At 31.5% G+C, this 21,683-nt stretch overlaps 1 protein-coding gene across 1 annotated transcript; it reads left to right on the forward strand.

Annotated features, from left to right (window-relative positions):
• Positions 1 to 10,615: 10,615 nt before the first annotated feature.
• LOC149880871 (uncharacterized) lies at positions 10,616 to 13,379 on the forward strand. The gene has a single exon (XM_090069471.1). The coding sequence runs from the start codon at positions 11,905 to 11,907 to the stop codon at positions 13,132 to 13,134; it is 1,230 nt and encodes a 409-aa protein (XP_089925597.1). The 5' UTR covers positions 10,616 to 11,904; the 3' UTR covers positions 13,135 to 13,379.
• The last annotated feature ends 8,304 nt before the right edge of the window (positions 13,380 to 21,683 follow it).

The following is a 21,683-nucleotide window of genomic DNA, read 5'->3' on the forward strand; positions in this document are numbered from 1 at the left end:
TTATAAGAATATCATCCTTTATAAAATGGTTTATATACAATTGTCGGAATTAAGAAAAAACAAAAGGGCCGCTAAAAGCCGAGGAGATGATAGAAGCGGAGTTAATGAACATCAAATTACTGCAAGAAGCTGTTTTAATAAAGTAGATGTGGAACTAAAAACAGGATGAAAAACAGCTTTGGATATGTAACGGAAAAGTCTCTGGGTATAATCCAATATTTGTACCAAAAGGATTTCAACTAACTCTTAGAATTATTGAGCATTATCAAGCGAAAACGTTACACAGGGGAGTAAGAGATACCATGAGTAGCAAAAGAAAAAGATTTTGGATACCAAACTTTAGAGTTGCCGTAAAAAAGGTCATTCGTGAATACAGTTTATGTAAGAGATATAGAGTGAAACCGCTGTTCCCGCAAACGAGAGCAATGTTAAAACGCTTTAAAACTGAAGATATCGAACCGTTTACGGTTACAGGTGTTGATTTTGCCGGTCCGCTAAAGTATAAAGCGTCAGAAAGGTTGGTTGAAAAGTATTATGTTACACTGTTTACATGCGCATGTACAAGAGCCTTCTACTTTAGACTTTGTCATGATCTATTGGCAGGAGAATTTCAGAGAATTTTAAAGGAGTTTGTTGCAAGAAAAAAACCACCACAAATGATGATTGGTAATAATGCTAAGGCATTTGTGGCAACGGGGAGTGGTTACTTATACTTAGGAAGGATGAAAATCTCGCAAACTATCTTGCTACTCAAGCCATAAAATGGAGGTTTAATTTATCAAGAGCACCGTGGTGGTGAGGTTTGTTTGAAAGACTAATAGGAATAATGAAGAAAAGTTTGTCAAAAACAATCGGTAAAAGCATGCTGAATTTCTTTGAATTGGAGAAAGTATTGTTGGATGTGGAATGCGCTATGAACAATAGGCCACTTTGTTACCAAGGTGACAAGTTTGATAATCAAGTGTTAATGCCAAATGTCTTAATGAGGGGGAGACCTGCAGTTTTGCTTGAAGAAGATATTGATTTAATAACAAGGGGCGGTTGCGCACTACGGAGAGTCAAGTTTGTGAAAAATTGTAAGAATCAGTTGAGGAAAAGACGGATGAACGAGTACGTACACGCAATGGAAGAACGACAATAAGCAAGGGAAAAAAGAGGCAACGTGAAACTCCCAGGTGTCGGAAGCATGGTGCTCATTAAAGACGATGTCAAGGACAAGGCACTTCTCAACAATAAATTGAAAAGTGCCATAGGAAAGATGGAGTTATTCGTGGTTTTAAAATACGACTGGGAAATGGTTATGTAATTGAGCGACCAATTCAGTTGGTGTGTGGCTTGGAAATGGACTGTGAGGCAAAAACCGTAATAGAATCGGACGAGAATTTGGAATTCAGAACTGAAGAGGATTCCTTGAAAAGAGAAACGAGACTGGCAAAATTGGATGCAAGACAAAAGATCAATTGCATCATGGAAGATAGTTGATTGAAGCTGAAGTCTCAGCTTTAATCGGGGGAGGGAATTGTTAATAACGTCTTCAAGACGCAAGTAGCGTGTGTGAAGGTGTTAATGTTTGTAGGTGCTAATGTGTGTAGGTGTTAACTTTTGTAATTGTTAATTCATTAAATGTGTCAAAATGACGCGTTTGTAGTTTGTAGTTTGTAGTATAGTTTATAAAATGATTGATTCGCAGTCAGATGGAAAAAATATTATCAAGTTCATAAAGAAAATAGCGACTCTTTAGTGTCCCAGGGAATGTCTAAGTAAATCCTTACATCGTGTATCCACCGTGTAGTGGACACAGATGACTTTGACTTTTAGATACTAAATAACCCCAAACTATTGTGATGACATCTACGAACGTTTTGCCGAACATAAATACGAGTCATTTAAAAATTTTTAAAGATGCCGAAGGTTATCACATTTACCAACATTTTAATTAACTATTAACTAATTTAGCCGCGCTCATTTTAATCCACAGTTTTAAGCAACCCGTATGTTAGCTCTTCCCCCGATAAATATTTCCTCGATTTTTCGCTCATAACTTTTTTTCCGAACAAGCAAAATCAATTATAAAAAGAGCATCTTAATCGTCATAAAGTTTTCTGCAAAACTGCTTTATAGTTTAGTAAAATTTAACTCTTGTTTTGAGAGTTTAAGGTGAACATTTTTTTGAAAAAAAAGTTTTTTTTTTTTTACCTAGATTGAGAGTTGTAAAGTTTACAAATAAAAGTTATTTAAAAAAATGTTTTACACCTCCAGATATAGCACAAAACAGTCTATAAACCGGTACCACGCCCTTTTTTTTAACAATTTCATGTTTTAGCATTAAATAAATGCAATAGAAACAAAATGGCTGAACCGTTCACTTCTTTTTTTTCCCATTTAATCTTACTTCAGTTTACTCTACTGCAATAAATTCATTCGCTGACGTTTTCATGTTTGATTTGCATGAAGTATTAATTTCTCATTGCCAGTGATTAAGTGATCTAACAAGTCAAAGCCTCGCCTTTCACCGGATCGAAAACCAAAATTAACTTGTGGGATTGGTCATACTGCTTTAATATCTTATGTGAGTAGGGAAAATGTTGAGATCATCCAGCGTTGCAGTTTTGTCATTTCTTGCTGAATAAAGCAAAGTCTCTCCAATTCTTGAATCATCATTTGTTTTTGATAAATCGTCGTTTGAACAATATGGGCTAAGAGTAGTGCTACTACAGCGTCAGAGACAGTTTTCGCATATTCTTTAATTGCTTTGGTTAGTGGGTGAAACCTATTAGGGTATATAGTTGTATTTTATAATACTAAGCCATTGTCCAGTTGTATGGTTTCTTCATTAATTCCCATTGTTTGTTGAATTGCTCCACAATCTTTTAAGCTTGAAATCAGAAAATATTCTCCAGATCGTTGAATCTGATGTGTTTCTAAAGATTGCATCTCGCCATAATCGTGATTTGAGTTTCCTCCATACAATAGCTTTTATAGATCGGTTCATATTACAAATTCCTGCATTATAGAGTTGATTTATCGTGAAAGGGCATTCAGTGTCTGCGAGGTGTTGTTCTATTTTACTTGTGCTGCCGATTAACTGTGCTTGGAATTGTTGAACTTCATCTAGCTGTTTCATTATTGTAGTTTTTCGAAACAGTTTCCAGCCATAATATTCTAATAATTTTCCAGCCATAGTAATCATAATTTCGCCATAATCCTTATTCAACTTTGTGTACCTTAAGTTATTATACGTCTACTATTTCTGAATGCATTAAGAGTTTCTTGCTGAGTGAAATAATATGGTTAATTACATGCTTTACGCTCTCTTTTTGGTTGGTTCTCACTTTCGTGTAAACTGAATACTGAATACTGAATATTTGATCACAGACCATTGCGAGACATTCTGCAAATTGAACTTTTAACTATATTTTTTGGCGTAACCTTTTACTAGAGAGTAATATATTTCGGTGGTCGCAGGTCAGGGTAATCTTAAAATGTGATCAGAGAAAAATAGGAAACTTTGATACTTTGGGGGAATAGGAGAAGGCTTCGGCTGAGTAGGTTTTCACTTGATATTCTTCTTGATTAATTTCACGCTTGCAGTTCCTAATAGTAAGTAGTTTGTAAATTCCGAGTGGGGTGACAGTAGTACAACCGTATATAGGTCCAAGGTCAATTGGTCTTATGTTTAGAATGAATATAGGAAAGAAAAAGAATACTTGCATCAACAGCGCAAGAGGATTGTAACTTCTAGTTCTTTTTGAATGTTAGACAAATGTATTGATCATAGGGTTAAGTCGTTTGATCATAGGGTTATTGATTCATAGGGTATTGATCATGATCATAGGGTATTGATCATAGGGTTAAATGTATTGATCATAGGGTTAAGTAGCATGTCAGATGAACGGTGGGATGGATGTTTTCGAAGGTAAGTCTTTACTAAGTCTGGGTGGAGGTTCTTTTCAGGTTCCCAAGTATTTTCTGTTTCTTCGTAGTCTTTCCATTTAATGTGAATTTCTCTCTTCCCTTTACGCGTTCTGTGATTTCTTATTGCTTCAATTACGAAGATATCATTATCATTAGTTATACCTCAATCAATTTTCAGTGGTGTTTCATCTGTTCAGGAGGTCTCGCTCTGTTTCTTTTTGGAAGATGGTTTAGGAGTTGTTGAATCATCTAGCACTTTCCCATCAGTGAAGTATGATTTTTCCTCTTGTCCGTTAACTTTGATTTCAGAAGCTCTTGCTTTTTCAATCTCCGGGGGCTGATGAGTTTGTTTTCGGTTTTGCTTAAATGTAATCTCTGAAGTGCTATTTTTACTATCAGAAGGTTCTATATTATCGTTTGGCTTTATTGGGGTTCATCAAATATCTTGAGTCTGTTAGAATGAACGATGAAAAGTGCTTAACTGCCATCAACAAGCTGTACTTTAAAAATAGTCCTAGCCAATGCGTTTGCAATTCGGATGATAAACCTTGTTTTCTTTCTTAATTGTGTATCGATACTTTTTCTCCATCTTTGAATGTAGGTTCTTTCGCGTTTTTGTCATTGTAGAACTTATTTTGTAGCTGTGCTTTCTGTAAATTGTTTCTCGCTGGTTTGTGAACTAGTTTTACTCTATAAATTAGTAGGTCTCTGTATTCTGAAACAGTGTGAGGGCGGTTTTTGTTTTTTGTGTGATGTTGTGTAATATATGTAAGTGTAATGGCGCGGGAATAGAGTGTAATGGTAGCGTAACGTACATAGTGTGACAACAGCGATGTGAGTGTGAGAGTAGCATAGATATAGAATATGATACGGTAAGGCAGGGCTGTCAATGTGTAACGCAGATGATGATGAGAGCGCGGTAGGAGCGTGAGACTTTTAAATAACAATTATTAACGCATATAGTAATGATAATAATAATGCCTTAATCGAAATTCAAACAATAACAATACTACTTACCACAAGTTTTTCTTCTCTTACTTATTTTACTTTATAAACATTCTCAACTATTTCTCATCAATATATACTCTATTTAAATTTACTTATTCAAATAACAATACATTAATACAGATAATGATACAATTAAAGTCACTCAAATGTTTTTCTTACCAACTCTTCTCAAATGTTTTTCTTACCAACTCTTCTCATAAGATTCTCTTTAAAATCTCTTTTCTCATAAGATATTTTTATTAGGAGAGTTCCTCAAAATCTCTTAAAACTCTTTTCTAAAATCCAAAAATAAAAAATGTTCAAAAACTCTTAATACATCTTTTAAAAAAAACTCTCCATAAAATCTCTACAAAAAATCTGTACAATTTTTTTTCTATCTGTCAGCAGATGTTTTTTGAAATCTCGTACAGACAATGGATTTCTATTTCTTCAAGTTCGTTTAGTACTTTTGTTTCAACTTCTAAATCATGATACTCTAAAACAGGTTTTACTAGATTTCTTTTGATTAGTCTTTGTCTCAGAATGGCTGCAGAACTTTCGAGAACTTTACTAATTAAACTCACATCATTGTATTTCAAGTCGTGTTTGCAAAAACAGTTTTAAAAATTAATGATGGGACTTATTTATTTTTGATGTAGTTGAACATGTGTGTCCACCTGGTGTTTTAGTTGACTCGCTCTTTTCTTTGATCGAATGTTATATGCTTGAGTTGAGCAAAAACCTAAAGATGATGTTTATAACTTTCTTATTTTCCTACCTCACAGTTATATTTGGCCTCGCCGAATATAACTGTGAGGTAGAAAATGAAGCATACTTATCCAAATTTAGTCCTAACCTAAACTTTGAGGACCAAAAAAACGACCAATGGGGCATTAATCTACAAGGTCTTATAAGAAAAAATTATTACATCTGGTGATGTATATATGCATTACCAGATGTAAAAATTAAAATCTTATCTCAATAGCCAAAGGAGAAAACATATTTAAAGTTTTATAGCATTTTGCGATATTGATCGCATTACGAGCCCAGTTGTAAATCTATTTTGTATTTTTTTTACTTTTGATGAACGGAACTGTAAAAACTTTTTACATATATGTGTTGGCTATATCCTGACAAAAAATCATCTCTTTAACACTTCAGTAGTTTGTGTAGAGGTACCTAAAACATGGGGTATGCCACTAAAAGCCCCCTTGAAAGAGGACAACGGATACTTTACGTTTTTAATCTAATACTATTATCGACTATGGAAGTTTCAAATTTAATAGAACGAAACCTTGGCATATAGCTTTCAGGCAAAAAAAACAGAAACAAGAAATGTTTTATCTGTGCAAATATATAGATTTAAAAAAAAGGAATCTTGCCTTTGAAAAGACGACTTAAATATAGGAGCTTTTTGTAGTTTTTTTGCTTTTTTAAGATTCAAAACCAGGACAAATAACCATTTTTGTAATAATATACTTTGACTTGTGGATTTGGGATTCTGTGGTCATTAGATTTTACATTTGCGAGTATTTAGCCTATAAAAAGGGTCCTTTTTTTTTGTCCAGGTTTGTATAAAATTTCGAGTGGAAACCCCATAATTTGAAGTGTTTTTTCTAATTGTTCTGAATTTAAAAACATATAAAAAACCTTTCTATGTTTTAGTAGTTAAACTTAATGGTTTGCTTTATTGATTTTTTAAAAAATGATTGACAAAATATCGGAAACAATTGTGAAAATTACTTTTGAATTACTTTTAAAAAATATGTTGTAAAAATTACCTTTGAATTGTAAACTGGGAATTTGATAAAAAAATTCAAAATTTTTTTTAGAGTTTTAAGTTTTTTTTACATAAATCAAATGCTTATAACCTTGTTGCGCTTATTTTCTTGTATTAAATTATCTCCTAAAATCTTCAATTGCTTTGTTCAAAGTTATTCTACTATTTAAAAAAGTGGAAACTAAAGTTTCTTATTTTACGGGAAAAACTACATCATCAAAGTAATTAAATACAAGCAACTAAAAATGATTTTTTTTTTATCAACACAGGCTTATGCTGAAATTATTTTTCAATGATCAGTTTTCTCACCTCTGAAATACCATATAAAAGAAAAACTCAACAAGATTGTCGGCAATCTGTATGCTTCCTTTGTTTTTTAAAATATGACAAACATATATTGCTGAGATCATCAAGAAAAGAATACTAGGTCTATTTTTCTGGAAATTCCTTTGTTTTCAAATATGCAATCCCTGCAGAGCAATAATGCAAAAGGGAGAGAGAAACTTGCCTCTTTCAATTACAAAAATCAAATCCTTCTAATATCTGGTTTAGTAATGACTATAACAAAGTCATTACTAAACCAGATATTAGAAGAATTTGATTTTTGTAATTGATTAATTTGCCAAGTTGGCCAACTAAAAGGACATTCTACAAAGCTCCTTTTTTCAAACGGATCTAGATTTTAAAGAATCATTGAGTAGCTTTGATAAACTATGCTCAAACTGTCTTAGTTTAATCAAAAGAGGAGTAACACACAATTGTTCACAAGCCACCAAGTATGAAAACTTAAAATGTTAGTAACTGATTCCAGAACTGCTGAAAAATTGCTTCCTCTGTAATATTTTAAAAGGTGTCATCTCCACAGAGCAAAATTAGGCTGAGCAGAGAAAATGATAAAGCCACAACTATTACTTTAGGTCCCTGCAGAGCTCAGTGCATATCAAGAACTTCTCTAACTACTTTGGACATGGTTTAAAATCAAATCAATACTGGTTATTAAACAAGGGTACAAATTCAAAAACAGTCAAAAAAAAAATTTAGGGAAAATTTTACACCTTCTGGTCAAAAAGTTACAAGTTCATTCAAGGTTTTTGAAATCTCACTTGCAAGGCCATTAACAAAAACGATTATCTGGCAGAGGTTGTTCAGTGCAAGAGTTTAGGGGATTTTATTAACTCCATATTCAGAGTTAGAGCTATCTCTCATCAAACTAAGTTAGTCAATAAAATCTGTGGTATTCAGTCTCTCTCAAGCAAACACCTTTATTGTTGGTATGATGTTTAGTCTAATGAGCTCAGAGGTTGGGGAATTCCAAGAAACTTCAGATCCATTAAGATGCAGTACAAAGCATTCATCGAGAAAAAGAAGGTAAAATGTGCGTGAAGGATTTTTTTAACATTGTTCATTACTCATTGTTTGACCAAGAAGATATCAAACAAGTTGTTGAGTTTATCACCCCAATGAAACTTCATTTTCTCTTGGAATTGTAAATCATCTTTACAAATCAATGCTAAAGATGTGACCAAAAGGCAAATATTGGCCACAACTTCACGAATTGAAAGTACAACCTTATCATGGTGGAGAGTTAAAAAAAAAAAAAAATAGATTTACAACGGGGCTCCAAGTGCGATCAGTTGCGCAAAATGCTACAAAACTTTGGGTATAGTGATTTGATTTAATTTAGCTGTGACCTTGTAGGTTAATGGCTTGTAGGCAAATGAAGATATTATGAAAAAACTTTTATGTACGTCTGATCCAGATATTTCATCCAGCAGAAATCTGTTTCATCGATGCAAATTATATCTCTCCTTGTGTTGTTTAACTTTTGATTTGCAAGAACAAAGATTTATAATTCTTAACTTTTAAATTAAATTTTTTTTATAGTTTTGCTTTTTATATTGACACAAACGCGATTTTGTTCCACTGTGCCCCCCATGTTGGTATGTACCTCCATTTTTTCAGCTTGGTTTTCAATTGAATTAATCCCACACGGTTGGCAACAAATGGCAAAATTTTCAATTTTGGTTGTTGATCTACCATAGAACATTCAAGCTATCATACCAAGATTCTGTATCCAGTGTATCCAGTATCCTCTGTATTCTATATTCCTCCTGTATCTTCTGTTTTATCCTGTGGGAAACCATTCTTTCACTTGATTAACATGTTAGTTCGGAATTTTATCATCCCACTCCAGTCCATCAATTCAGTAATATTAGTATTACCCAATATCAAGAGAATTATTTCAACAAGATGACAACAAGACTTTGGAATATGACAAGGCAGAAACGATAAGAATAACTATATGCAACAGGAGATTAAAAACTTACATGAAAGCAGTAAACAGATTATCCTTGAGATGATATGTCTTCAAGATCTGGTTCGATATTTGTTACAATATATTACGGAACAAAATCAACTTTAGCTACAAAAGGAAGAAATGAACAAGAAAGATTTAGATTAACCTCACACAACAATTAGTGAACCCTATAATATGAAAAACCTTAATTATGAAGATCCAGAAATAATTAAAGTTGAAACAAATTTATTTAGGAGCTCCCATGACATGAAAAGAATACAAGAATTAACCGAAACGTCATTGACGAAGTTATTACAATTACCAACCGTTAGGGTTAGCTTATTGCAGAACTCGAGAATCGATTTCTAAGAGGAGGCTGTGACACCATGCCTTATACTTTATGGTTGTGTTGTAACCTCCCAGAACTATTACATTTATATACAGTATCTTTAGGACAGTCCGAATATACAGCCTTTTGTTGTTGTGTGCAAAAAAAGCTAATAATTATTTAGAATAAAATTTTAAACGCTGATTAGTATTGTGTTAATTCGATATTTGTAACATCTTTAGCTTAAGGGATCACTTTCAAGATTCATTACTGGAGCCCACAGAGAGATTTCTGAACTTGGTGTTTAGATTATAGAAGAGTGTTATTAGTGATTACAAAAATTTAAGCGGATTAAAGTTGGTCACATGTTAAAATTTTAATATCTTTATTGCATATCATTGAGTATAAAGAAAATTGTTCCCCATCCACTGTTAAAACGTCATTTGCAACCAGGCTTTGACTGGGCCGCCGGGATACCGGAATCTGAAACTGTCTTTACGATCCCAGAAGTGGAAAACAGTGACCGCCACAGAAATAAATGCAAATCTTGCAAAAAATGTATTGTTTGTTGTTACTTTGTCCTCCAGAAGTTTAACTTACAAAGTCTTGCGTATTCAAATTTGTTTCTGGCTTACAAATTTGTGCTGACATTATCCTCATCACAAGTTGCTTGTGAAAGGTCATTTTCGAAATTGAAATATATTTTGAACAGATTAAGAAATTTGATGAGCCAGTCAAGTTTACAGTCATTCATGCTGATGTCTTGTGAAAAAGACCTTCTTCCGAGAATTAATAACGATGCAATAATTGATGTCTTGGAATCGACATGTCAAACGATGAAAAAGTTGCTATACTAATCAATATTGAATAGCAATTGTGTCAACTATTTCTAGACACCAACTTACAGCAGTGTTTTAGAAATATTTATTTTTATCAATATTTAGGGTGGGAAGTTTAAATTTTTCTTTTAATGCTTTAAATAATATTAAACAATAAGGCACCTAAAAATAAAAAGTCCTTTACAAATATAATATAGGTAAATTTAGAAAAATAAGGGCATTAATCATAGTCGCTGTCATGGGGGGCGTGAAGGCTCTTGGCCTCTCTCTCTCTCTATATATATATAAATATATATATATATATATATATATATATATATATATATATATATATATATATATATATATATATATATATATATATATATATATATATATATATATATATGGGTAATTCCACGTAAAAGAGGAAAAAAAAAAAAAAAAAATTTCACGGTGACATATAATAACTTTGTTAAATTTATTTTCCAACTATTTAAGAATACTTTTAAGAAAAAAATTTATTAAAAAAATCATTTTATCATACTATAACATACTTTTAAAGTTATAAGGGTTATATGAGCACTTTTTGACGTTTATATATAGTCATGTTGTGAAGCGTTGAAAAAGGTTTCAGTGCTGTTTTTTAAAATAATTTTTACTTCTAAGTTTGACTAAAAGGCAAAATTAAACATTATGCATAATATTTTTTATAAAAACGAACTCTAACTAGGTCTATAAGAAGAGCATACTAATGAAAACAAGACGTTACGACCGTCACAAAAAAAAGTCGAAAAGTTTTTTCTATGCTTCGTATCAAACTTTTTAAAACTACAATCATGGTAAAAGTAAAGATACTCGTACATATTTTATCATCGTTTCAAAAAAAAAAACATTAAAGTGCTTTAGATCACCATTTCAACATGTTACTAAGTACGTTACGACCATCACGAAATGTTTGTTTTTCCATCACGGCTTCTTGACTTAAAAAAAAAAGTTTAAGCGCGAACGATTTAATTCATTTCAAACGATATATATCATTTAAACCAAGTTATAATATTAATCAATTTTGTTTATTGTTTAATTTGCAGTTTGTTTATTCATTTTATTACTAAACTTGTTAAAATTTTTTTTGAAACTATGAATAACTAATTTCAAAAAATTGCGAAACGTTGTAAATTTTTATTTACAACATTTCGCGGGTTTTTAAAAAATACATAACGGAGCATAAATCACAAACAGCAGGCGTTATATTTAATAACATTTAAAATGCCAAAGTCAGATGCTGAAAGATCGAAAGCTTATAGAGCAAGAAACAGAAAAGCTTTGTTAGAAAAAGAAAGAAAGAGAAGTTATCTAAGGCGGCAGTTATTGACACCAAGAAAAGAAAACAAACAAAAAAATCAAGCGAAGGTTCGCAACCAAAGGCTAAGAATGAAAAAAAGACTTGAATTCAATACTAAAGTCAGTCTAAATTCCACGCAAGACAACTCTTATAACTGCAAATCGTCAATGAGAAAGGCATTAAACAAGTATTTATTATACTAACATAACTTTTTTAATACAATTGCTTACACATAATTTGGGTTCTTTTATATCAAATAACATTTTTAGGACAAAACAGGCTCTTCCAAAGTCTCCATGTAAGAGACGAACTATTGTAGAGCAGTTGGGTGCTGAATATGGCCTATGCACTGCTAAAGAAATACATCGAGTTCACTTCACATCAGAAGAAATTGAAAAAGTAAAAGTATTTTATGAAAGAGAAGATATATCAGTTATGTCTCCTGGAAGAAAAGATTGTATGAAAATCGACGGAGAAAAAGTTCAAAAGCGCTATTTAGTTATGAATTTAAAGGAGCTGCATCAACTGTATTGTGAGGAGAGTGCTGGCAAAACAATTAAGTTCAGTAAGTTTTGTGAATTAAGGCCTCCATACATTCTTACGTGCAAAAATACACCACTTGAAACATGTGGTTGTGTTTATCACAGTAATTTTACTTATTTGTGTGCTGCTTTGGCAAGTAAAATACCTTTTCCATTGTATTGCAATAAATGGTTCGAAAATTATGTATTGTGCAAGCCCCCAACGTACCAATGTTGGATAATGAAATGTTCATTGTGTTGTGATAGTAAATTATTGAAAGTTTCTTTGCCCGAAAACGGAGACATGGATACCTTAATCACCTATAATTGGTGGATTAAAGAAGATCATCGCTGTGTACTCAGTCAACATAAAAAAAACATAAAAGGTATTTTTAAGCATTTCCGCGACTATTTACTAGAGTTTACTGAGCATCATCTCACTAAAAAGCACCAGTCTGAGCAATACCGCAGTCAAAAAGAAAATCTCGAACCGGACCAAATTTTGATACACTTTGATTATTCACAAAACTATACATGTGGTTATCAAGATGCTGTTCAAGCTGCTTATTGGTCACAGTCAACTATTACCTTGTTTACAGTTGTAATCTATCGTTACCAATTAGAGCCAAAATCAGTTGTAATAATATCCGACGATAATGATAAATCAAAACGCGCCACTACTACATATTTAAGTGAAATATTTGACCTCTATTGCATTGATTATATAAAAAAAGTTGTATTATGGAGTGATGGTCCATGCACTCAATTCAAAAATAGATACATGGCCAAATTCATACAACATTGCTCTGTGAAATATCATTTTCAAAGAATAGAATGGAACTTCTTTGCTACCTCTCACGGTAAAGGAGCAGTTGATGGAGTAGGAGGGTCATTAAAGCGATTTGTTTGGAACAGCGTAAAATCTCGTGAAGTGGTCGTCTTAAACGCTAAAGACTTTCTCTTAGCATCAAATGGGTGCAAAACATATGTTAGACTTATCAACACAGATGATATTAATCTAAGGTGGGCCTTAATAGCTGATAAGATAGAAGAAGCAAAAGCCGTTAAAAATATTACCAAAATGCATTTCTGGCAAGTAAAAAATGGAAAGTTTTTGGTTTCAAAATTCTCCAATATTTTGTAATGGGGTTGCGGAACAATTTTAAAATTTATGTATAAGTAAAAAAAATTTACTTATCTAAGATATTTTTTTCCTATATTGGATTCCTGGCTCCGCAAAACATTTGCCAGGCGTATGAAAGTACATACTCCTAGGTATTGAGTTGTATTAAATAGAGTTAATAAAACAAAAAAAAACAAGAAGCATAAATAGCATTAAGCATTTGTTGCCTACTCCAAATAAAACGATCCCAGTATTGAAGAACCATCATGGATAACCTTTATAATGTTATAAAATTCATATTTTTTAACATAATTTAATTGGTTTTTATAATCATTCATCTTTTATTATGTCATTCATTGTGTTATTTGTTGTTTTTCATTTTTGGATTTTTCGTTACGACCGTCACAGTTACGACCGTCACGACATAAAACTTAACAAAATTTTCAGAAAACTTCAAGCAAAAGCTATGAAACTCACCATATAGTAAGTTCAATCTGTAGTTAAAGAACACAGCAAAGGATTTTTTTTTTCACTGTGTAGATGGCTGCAAAAAGATTGACAAAGTTTATTTGTTTAGATTTGTCAAAAAGAAAGCGTTACGACCGTCACGCTACGTTAAGTTGATTTTTCAAATAAGTTGAACACTTGAATGGTTTAACTTTTGCATACTAAATTATATAATAGTATTTAACATTTCTGGAAATTTTCATGTAAATACCATTCTTGGTTAATTTTTAATGGCTAAAAAAGCGTCAAATGTTACTACCGTCACTTGCGTGGAATTGCCCATATATATATATATATATATATATATATATATATATATATATATATTATATATATATATATATATATATATATATATATATATATATATATATATATATATATATATATATATATATATATATATATATATATATTTATATACATATATAGAGAGAGAGGCCAAGAGCCTTCACGCCTTATATATATATATATATATATATATATATATATATATATATATATATATATATATATATATATATATATATATATATATATGTATATATATATATATATATATATATATATATATATATATATATATATATATATATATATATATATATATATATACAGTGGTGGCCAAAAGTCTTGGAACAACATATTTTATGTTACAGTAAATATTTTAAGTAAAATAAATAAAAAAATAAATAAGTTCTAAGTATTTTTTTAAACAACATCTTTAAAAATATACCTAAAACCTTCAAAATTTATACTTTAGATCAAAAATAAATTTTTTTGGTCGTTAAATGTTTTGTTCCAAGACTTTCGGCCACCACTGTATATATATATACAAGGTGGTTTTTTTTTATAGGGAAAAAAATTTTTTTTTAATTTTAAATCGCACAACCTCTTATTTGGTGAGGTCTGATATAAAAAGTATATGGTTAAAATTTTTTTGCAAACTGAAAATGGGAAGTGGTCCCCTAAACCCTATTTCGGAACCCTAAATTGACCAAAATTTGTCTAATATCTTAATCTTGTAATTCTATTTTTATTTCATACAAAATACTGCTATAAATTGATCTAAAAAAAAATAATATAAAGTATTAGAATGTTACAACATAGATAGTTCACAGAAGACTGGAAATTACAAACAAATTTAGATTTACCCCTCAGCATTATTTACCAAAAATCGCTCCTAAATGCATATTTTGATTTAATTATTGAAAAATGTAGGGAAAATAGGGGGGGGGGGGGGAGTGTATCTTATATATATATATATATATATATATATATATATATATATATATATATATATATATATATATATATATATATATATATATATATATATATATGTGTTAAATTTCTATTATATTCTTTCTATTATAGTAAAAAAAGTGTAAAAATATAACTTAAGAAGATGGCTGCTTCAGAGAAAGCAACACGCTCAACTACAAATGTTTGGCTAGTTGGACATATTATCTCAACAATAGATGGGCCGAGTCAGTTGCCAACAAGTAGTGTTGCCCTACGTAGAGTTTTTTATGAAATGATAATCAAAAAGTCAACTCTTTCAATATCCTGTAACACAGTTGCAGATGAAGTTATGATTTTCTGGTTTAAAGCTAATATTCCAACTATAGCAAAGCCTCATGTAGTTGCTAAACTAAAGAGTATTCACAAGCAACATGTCCAAGTGTCTAAGCACAGAAGTAGAAAATCAGCTACTCAACATAGCTATCAAGAAAAATTCACTACCAAGATGAATACACTTTTTGATATTGCCCATGGTGAATGGGATTGTCTCATCAAGATAAATGAAGATAAACAATTTCTGATAGACCAGAGAGGTCAAAAAGATGTTAATGACATCGGAAGACTTAATGTATAAGAAAGCAGTTGTAAAAAACAGAATACGCAAGCTTGAAGAAAAAAGGCGCTTTGAACAACATAAAGAAAGTAAGATTATATCTACAGATACATTAATGGATTACAATTCAGATTACTCTTTGGATGAAAATTCTGACTGCGATATGTCAATTCAAACACAAAAAGCTTTTAATCGTCCAAATAATTCAAAACATTCTACTATGGGCACTAGCCATCTCTCGATTACAATATCCAAACGTTGTATTCTTGACAATCAACTCTTTCATGCAGCATTAGACCGAACAAAAATAACACCACGACAAGCAATAATGTTTGTCACACCAGCCCTAGCTGCAATCGGTATTGATGTAAATAAACTAACATTTTCACGTTCCATTCTAATGGAAGCTCGAACTACATACCGTGAATCTCTTGCAATAGCAGTAAGAAAAAATTTTCAACCCTTGGTTCCACTAGTTGCACATTTTGATGGTAAAATGTTGTCGAATGTTGTTAGAACCAGACGTGAATGTCTGCCAATTGTTGCATCTGGCTTGGATATTGAGAAATTATTAGGGATCCCTGAGATACCTTCTGGTACTGGCCCTCTATAGAGACAAAAGTTAGTTGAGTTCATTCATGAATGGCCTGGCGTTGAGGAGCATCTTGCAGGTCTTTGCTTTGACACAACTGCAAGTAATACACAAAATCATAATGGGGCAATAACTGTCATACAGAAGTCAATGAATCGAAGAGTTTTTTTTTAGCCTGTCGACATCATATTCTTGAAATCTGTGCAAATGCAGTGTTTGATGCGTTTTTTGTTTCAAAAGGACCAAACATTGAACTTTTTGGTAGAGTGAAGTCCCAGTGGGAGCTAATAGAAAAATCAAAGTTTGAACCACTTGAAAGTGATAAAAGCGGAGCTGGATGCCTTACAAAGTTTGAAAAAGAGTGGCTTGCATCTCGAAAATCCAATGTGGTGGAAAATTTGAAAAAATACTTAAAAGAAACGCAACCACGTGATGATTATAAAGAATTCGGAAGACTAGCTCTTCTCCTTTTGGGAGAAAATAATGATACAACAACTATTTGCATTCCTGGGGCTTACCATCGTGCAAGATGGATGGCTAAAGGTATATACTGTTTAAAAATTTTTGGTTTTCGTCATCAGTTGAAAATCACAGAGAAAGAAATTGGGATTTTAAGAAGAATATGTCTCTTCATAACCACAATATATGCATGTTTCTGGTTTTCAGCACCTCTCACAACAGAAGCACCAATAAATGATCTCCTTCTTTTAAAAGTAATTGAGAACTATTGTCAAGTTGACAGCAAAGTTGCAAATGTTGCCAAAAATAAAACTAAACTTCAGTTATGGTATTTAAGTGAAGATCTAGCTGCTCTCCCATTATTCAGTGATAAAATTTCTGTTGAAGAGAAAATGGATATTGTAAATGCCTTACAAAAAGAATCATACCAGGTGACAATAGAAGACTTGCTCCAAACAAGATTTATACATTCTCTAAACTTTCTATAGCTAACTTTGTTACACGATGCTCAATGAACTTTTTGACTCTCTCAATCTACCAAAAGAATTCTTGACATCGTCTCCTAAAACTCGCGCTAATCGTGATGACTACAAGTCTGCTTGTAAGATAGTTCGTGCCATGAAAGTGGTTAATGACTGTGCAGAACGGGCAGTTATATTAGCCACTGACTTTAATGAAGTTTTGACAAAAAATGACAATCAACATTAGCTTCTCTACCAAGTAGTTGAGTATCATAGAAAACTTTTTTCAACTGAAGCTACAAAGAAACAGTTAAGCCATAATCATTCCAAATAACAACAATTTAATCTTGCTTTTCTGATATATATTATAATTTAGTTATATGTCAAGGTTTGATTAAATTATGTATGTTATTTCATCCAAATAATTTTCAAATTTGTTATATATAATATGTTTTCTTAAACGCATAAGAAAAATTTTAATTCTTTTAAAAGTTTCATTCACAATATTTTTTGTTATTTTTAAATTTATAAACTTCAATTATGGCTGAGGTAGAAATGGCTGGTAGAGGGAAACCATTCTAGGCATATGGGCCATTGGTACTCACAATTAAAAAAACTGAAGAAATGTTAAAAAAGGACCTTTTTTAAGTACTTATAACAGCTTTTTGTATCTTTACCCCCTTCCCCTTGCCCCAAATTACCCCCACCATATACATTCATACAGTTGTCGTCACCCTAAAAGTAAAACTGGTGCACGTAACACTGGCAATAGTTTGTTTTAAAACATTTCAGAAATTTATCATTTTCGAAAAAAACGGGTCTCAAAAGGGCTTAAGAAACAGGTCCGGGTCCTGGCACCCTGAAGGTGCGGTGTGGGAATAGCTCACTGCTATATAAATTGGTTTTATTGTTATCACCCTAATAAGTAAAACTGATGCATACAACAGTGGCACAAGCTGATTTTAATAGATTTCTGAAACATATTTTTTTAGACAAAAACGGGTCTCAAAAGGGCTTAAAAAACAGGTCCGGGACCTATTATTTCTAGGGTGGAGTCTGGGAATAGGTCATTGCTGTATACATTCTTATAATTTTTATAACCCTAATAAGTAAAACTGATGCATGTAACACTGACACTAACTGATCTTAATACATTTTAGAAATATGTCATTTTAGACGAAAACGGGGTTCTGAAGGGATTACAAAGCAGGTGTGGGGGACCACTTCCCATCATCAGTTTGCAAAAAAAAAACCACCCTAATATATATATATATATATATATATATATATATATATATATATATATATATATATATATATATATATATATATATATATATATATATATATATATATATGAAACATATGCAACATACAATGAAGTGGGCCGCCGTGAGCAAAATTTCCCGGGCCGTTTTTTCAAGCCAGTCCGACCCTGTTTGCAATTTTTTTTATACTTTCGAAAAGTGGTTGCTCACATCTGAAAGAATTAGATTACTATGCAATTTAATAGTAATTATATATATTCCATATTTATCCATTGAAAAAATGAGAGTATATGTAAGTATGTATGAGTATATAAATTTATGTATTTAGGTTTTTTGTATGAATATATATATATATATATATATATATATATATATTTACATTCATACAAAAGAAAGCAATAAAGAAAAAGAAAAGGCCGTTAAAATGGATTGTTCCTATTAATAGCTTCACATTAGTCTTTACCGTCGAATGACGCAAACATGCATTTATCCATGTCTACAGTTGCTCACCAGTTTTATGCTTTTTGTTTAATAAATTTGTGCCCCTATAGATGGCGATGTCAGTTTTTTCATTTAAGCATAGAGCTTCTTGTGGTTGGTTGGTAAGATTGTCATTTCATGATGATACTCCATTTAATAAATGGTTTTCCATTGTTTTCTTTTATACGCCATACTTCCTTAGATAGATAAGAGTCGTTTTTGTACCTTACAGCATTAGCAACTCATTTTTGAATTGCGTAACGTAACTTAAAAGGTGGTTCACTTATGCCAATATATACTTAATCAAAATAGTTAGGAAAGTCGGAAGAAATAACAGCTTTGCATTATGTGTTTTCAGTAAGGCAAAGTTGGTTCGGGGGACAATGTAAACTGCTGATACCATTGTAGGATTTCTTATTTTGGTCTGTAATTTCGTTGATTATTTTGTGGCTATGCGAGTCTATTATAGATTTTAAATTCGGATTACAGCTGTAACTAACTTTTAAAGTGTTTCTATTAAGTACCTTGTTAAAAAATACTTTGTTGTAAAATGCTTGCCTACTAAATCAAGGAATAATTTGGCAACTTTTTTGATCACACTTTTGTTAAATGGTGGGTTGAATCATCTCATATCACACCTAAAATTGTATTTCTTAAGAATTTTGTTCGGAGTATTATTTTCATATTTTACTTTATAACTATAACCTGCTTTATTTAATGCTTCTTCGTAACTCGTAACCGCTTTGCCGAATATTTTCTCACTGGGTTATAGTCTTGAAAATCCGTGTTCTACCAGAATGGGTATTTGTTTAATAATATTTGAAGAGTGATTTGATTCCTTATTTAGTTTATTTGGTTCCCTGGCTTGCTGGGTTGGTAAGTAGAATCGTTTATGTTCAAAGTGATATCAATTTATCAGTTATTAATTTTTAAGTTTCTTTTAATGGTTATATTTAATCCATATTCTTTAAACACTTTTGTTTGTCTTATATATATATATATATATATATATATATATATATATATATATATATATATATATATATATATATATATATATATATATATATATATATATAAGGTAGGACAAGGTAGAAAACAAAGTGAAGAACAAACTGCAACAAATCAATAATGAAGTATTCTTCAAGAACAAGAACAAATCTATAATAAAGACAGCTCAGATGAATATTGTGATGACAGTGTAATAGAGAATGAAGATAGTGATGATGAAAGTAGTAAACAGGAACGGAATGCAGATTATTTTTTGTCATATGCTGAAATGCATGATAAACATGTGCCATGTCTTGCACACAGTATTAAATTATTAAATAAGCCAGTGTACAAGAACCATTTTTCCAATATTAAGAAATGTAAGAAAATTGGTGAATATTGTCAAGAAAAGTTCATTGATTACTAAAGAATTAGTTCGAGGGTGTGAAAAAACTTTAATAATCGAGCGCCCAAGACGTTAAAAAGATATTGGCTTCTCATAGGCGCGATAGCCTTCGAAATTTTGAATGGGATAAAATACTGCAATTACTTTCATTGCTAGAACCATTTTCCCAGCAGACAAATAATTTTTAAATCGATAGCAGGCCTTTGTCCCTTATTGCGCCTGTTCTTTTGGACTTGAAAGCTCACATACAACAGTTTTCGGTCAAGTCTGTTTCATGATCACTCCTTGAGGATTTTAAGAAGTGTTTCGATTACATTCTATATTCTGGAGTGTCTGGGTATAATCCATTTCCAGCTGCAGCATCATTTACACATCCATCAGTGGCATGTAATAAGTAATTAGTTATTTAGTAAATGGTGTAATGTGGAAACCTTAATAAGTTTTATACTTTATATAAAGCACTTTCATTATCTATGTATTTTATGTCTATTATTAGCATTACACATTTGTAAGCATTGCGCATTTTACAAAATTATTATTGGTAAAGCATAACGTATTGATTGTGGTTATTATAGTTATCTTCTTGACACCTAATCAAGCAGCTCTGAAAGAAGCAACAATTTATTTATTGTCAACATCATAGCAGTACGCGGAAAAAACCGTGATGATAGTAATGGTTCTGCAGACAATCTTATTACTGGCATTAGCAGCAGCAGTGTTGGCGGGCTTGCTGAGGAAAATGGTTTTACCTCAGATGAAACGATATCCACAATTATCCAACAAGGAAACAGAATTACAGAACACGAAGTTGACCGCTCTGCTACTTCTAACACAACACTCAAAGATATACAAGGAGAAACTAACAGATATGTTTGCGAGATAAAAGTCATTTATGCTAAAACTTCATTTTCTTTCTGGAAGAATAGAAGGGCACCTTATGGAAAGTTATTTCCTACAGCTGTTCCAGCAAGCGAAGCGTATGATGAGAGAATTTTTTCGTTAACTGATTAACTTAAATCATTTAGACGCAACCGCATGTCAAAATCTTTGTGTATGAAAGCATTTTTGAAAATTGAATAAGGTGTTTCTTATGCACCAATTAACTATACATTAAGCTGGAATATGTGCAACAAAAAATAAAAACGATACCTTTTTTTGAAGCTAAAACGAAATAGAAACTGAAATTAATATTTAAAATCGAGATAGAAACGAAAACTAAAATTTGCTATAAAGCAAAAACGAAATAAAAACGAAACTAATTTAAAAATTATAAATAGAAATTATCATTTACTAGTAACATTCGATTTGTTTGGGTTTAATTTCCGATATATCATATAGATCGTCTATTCATGGTCTTAAACGTTTCTTTGCTAGAAAAGGCGTACCAAGCTAAACTCTGTCTGATAACGGTAAACAGTTTGTTGCTGAACAAACACAACTCTCTGCAATAGGATGACACAAAATGTGTAAAATAAAACAAAAAAAAACCGCAGTACATTTTCCGGTTCAATCAAACAATAGAGACTCTACAAAAAAAAGTTTCAGATTC

The sequence above is a fragment of the Hydra viridissima genome, unplaced genomic scaffold (genome assembly GCF_058129835.1).
Source record: "Hydra viridissima isolate aposymbiotic clone 2 unplaced genomic scaffold, HvirCarnegie_v1 scaffold_12, whole genome shotgun sequence".
Lineage (NCBI taxonomy): Eukaryota > Metazoa > Cnidaria > Hydrozoa > Anthoathecata > Hydridae > Hydra > Hydra viridissima.

Excerpts from the sequence above, each read along its gene's own strand:
- LOC149880871 (XM_090069471.1), top strand. The coding sequence starts at position 11,905 with ATGTCTCCTGGAAGAAAAGATTGTATGAAAATCGACGGAGAAAAAGTT.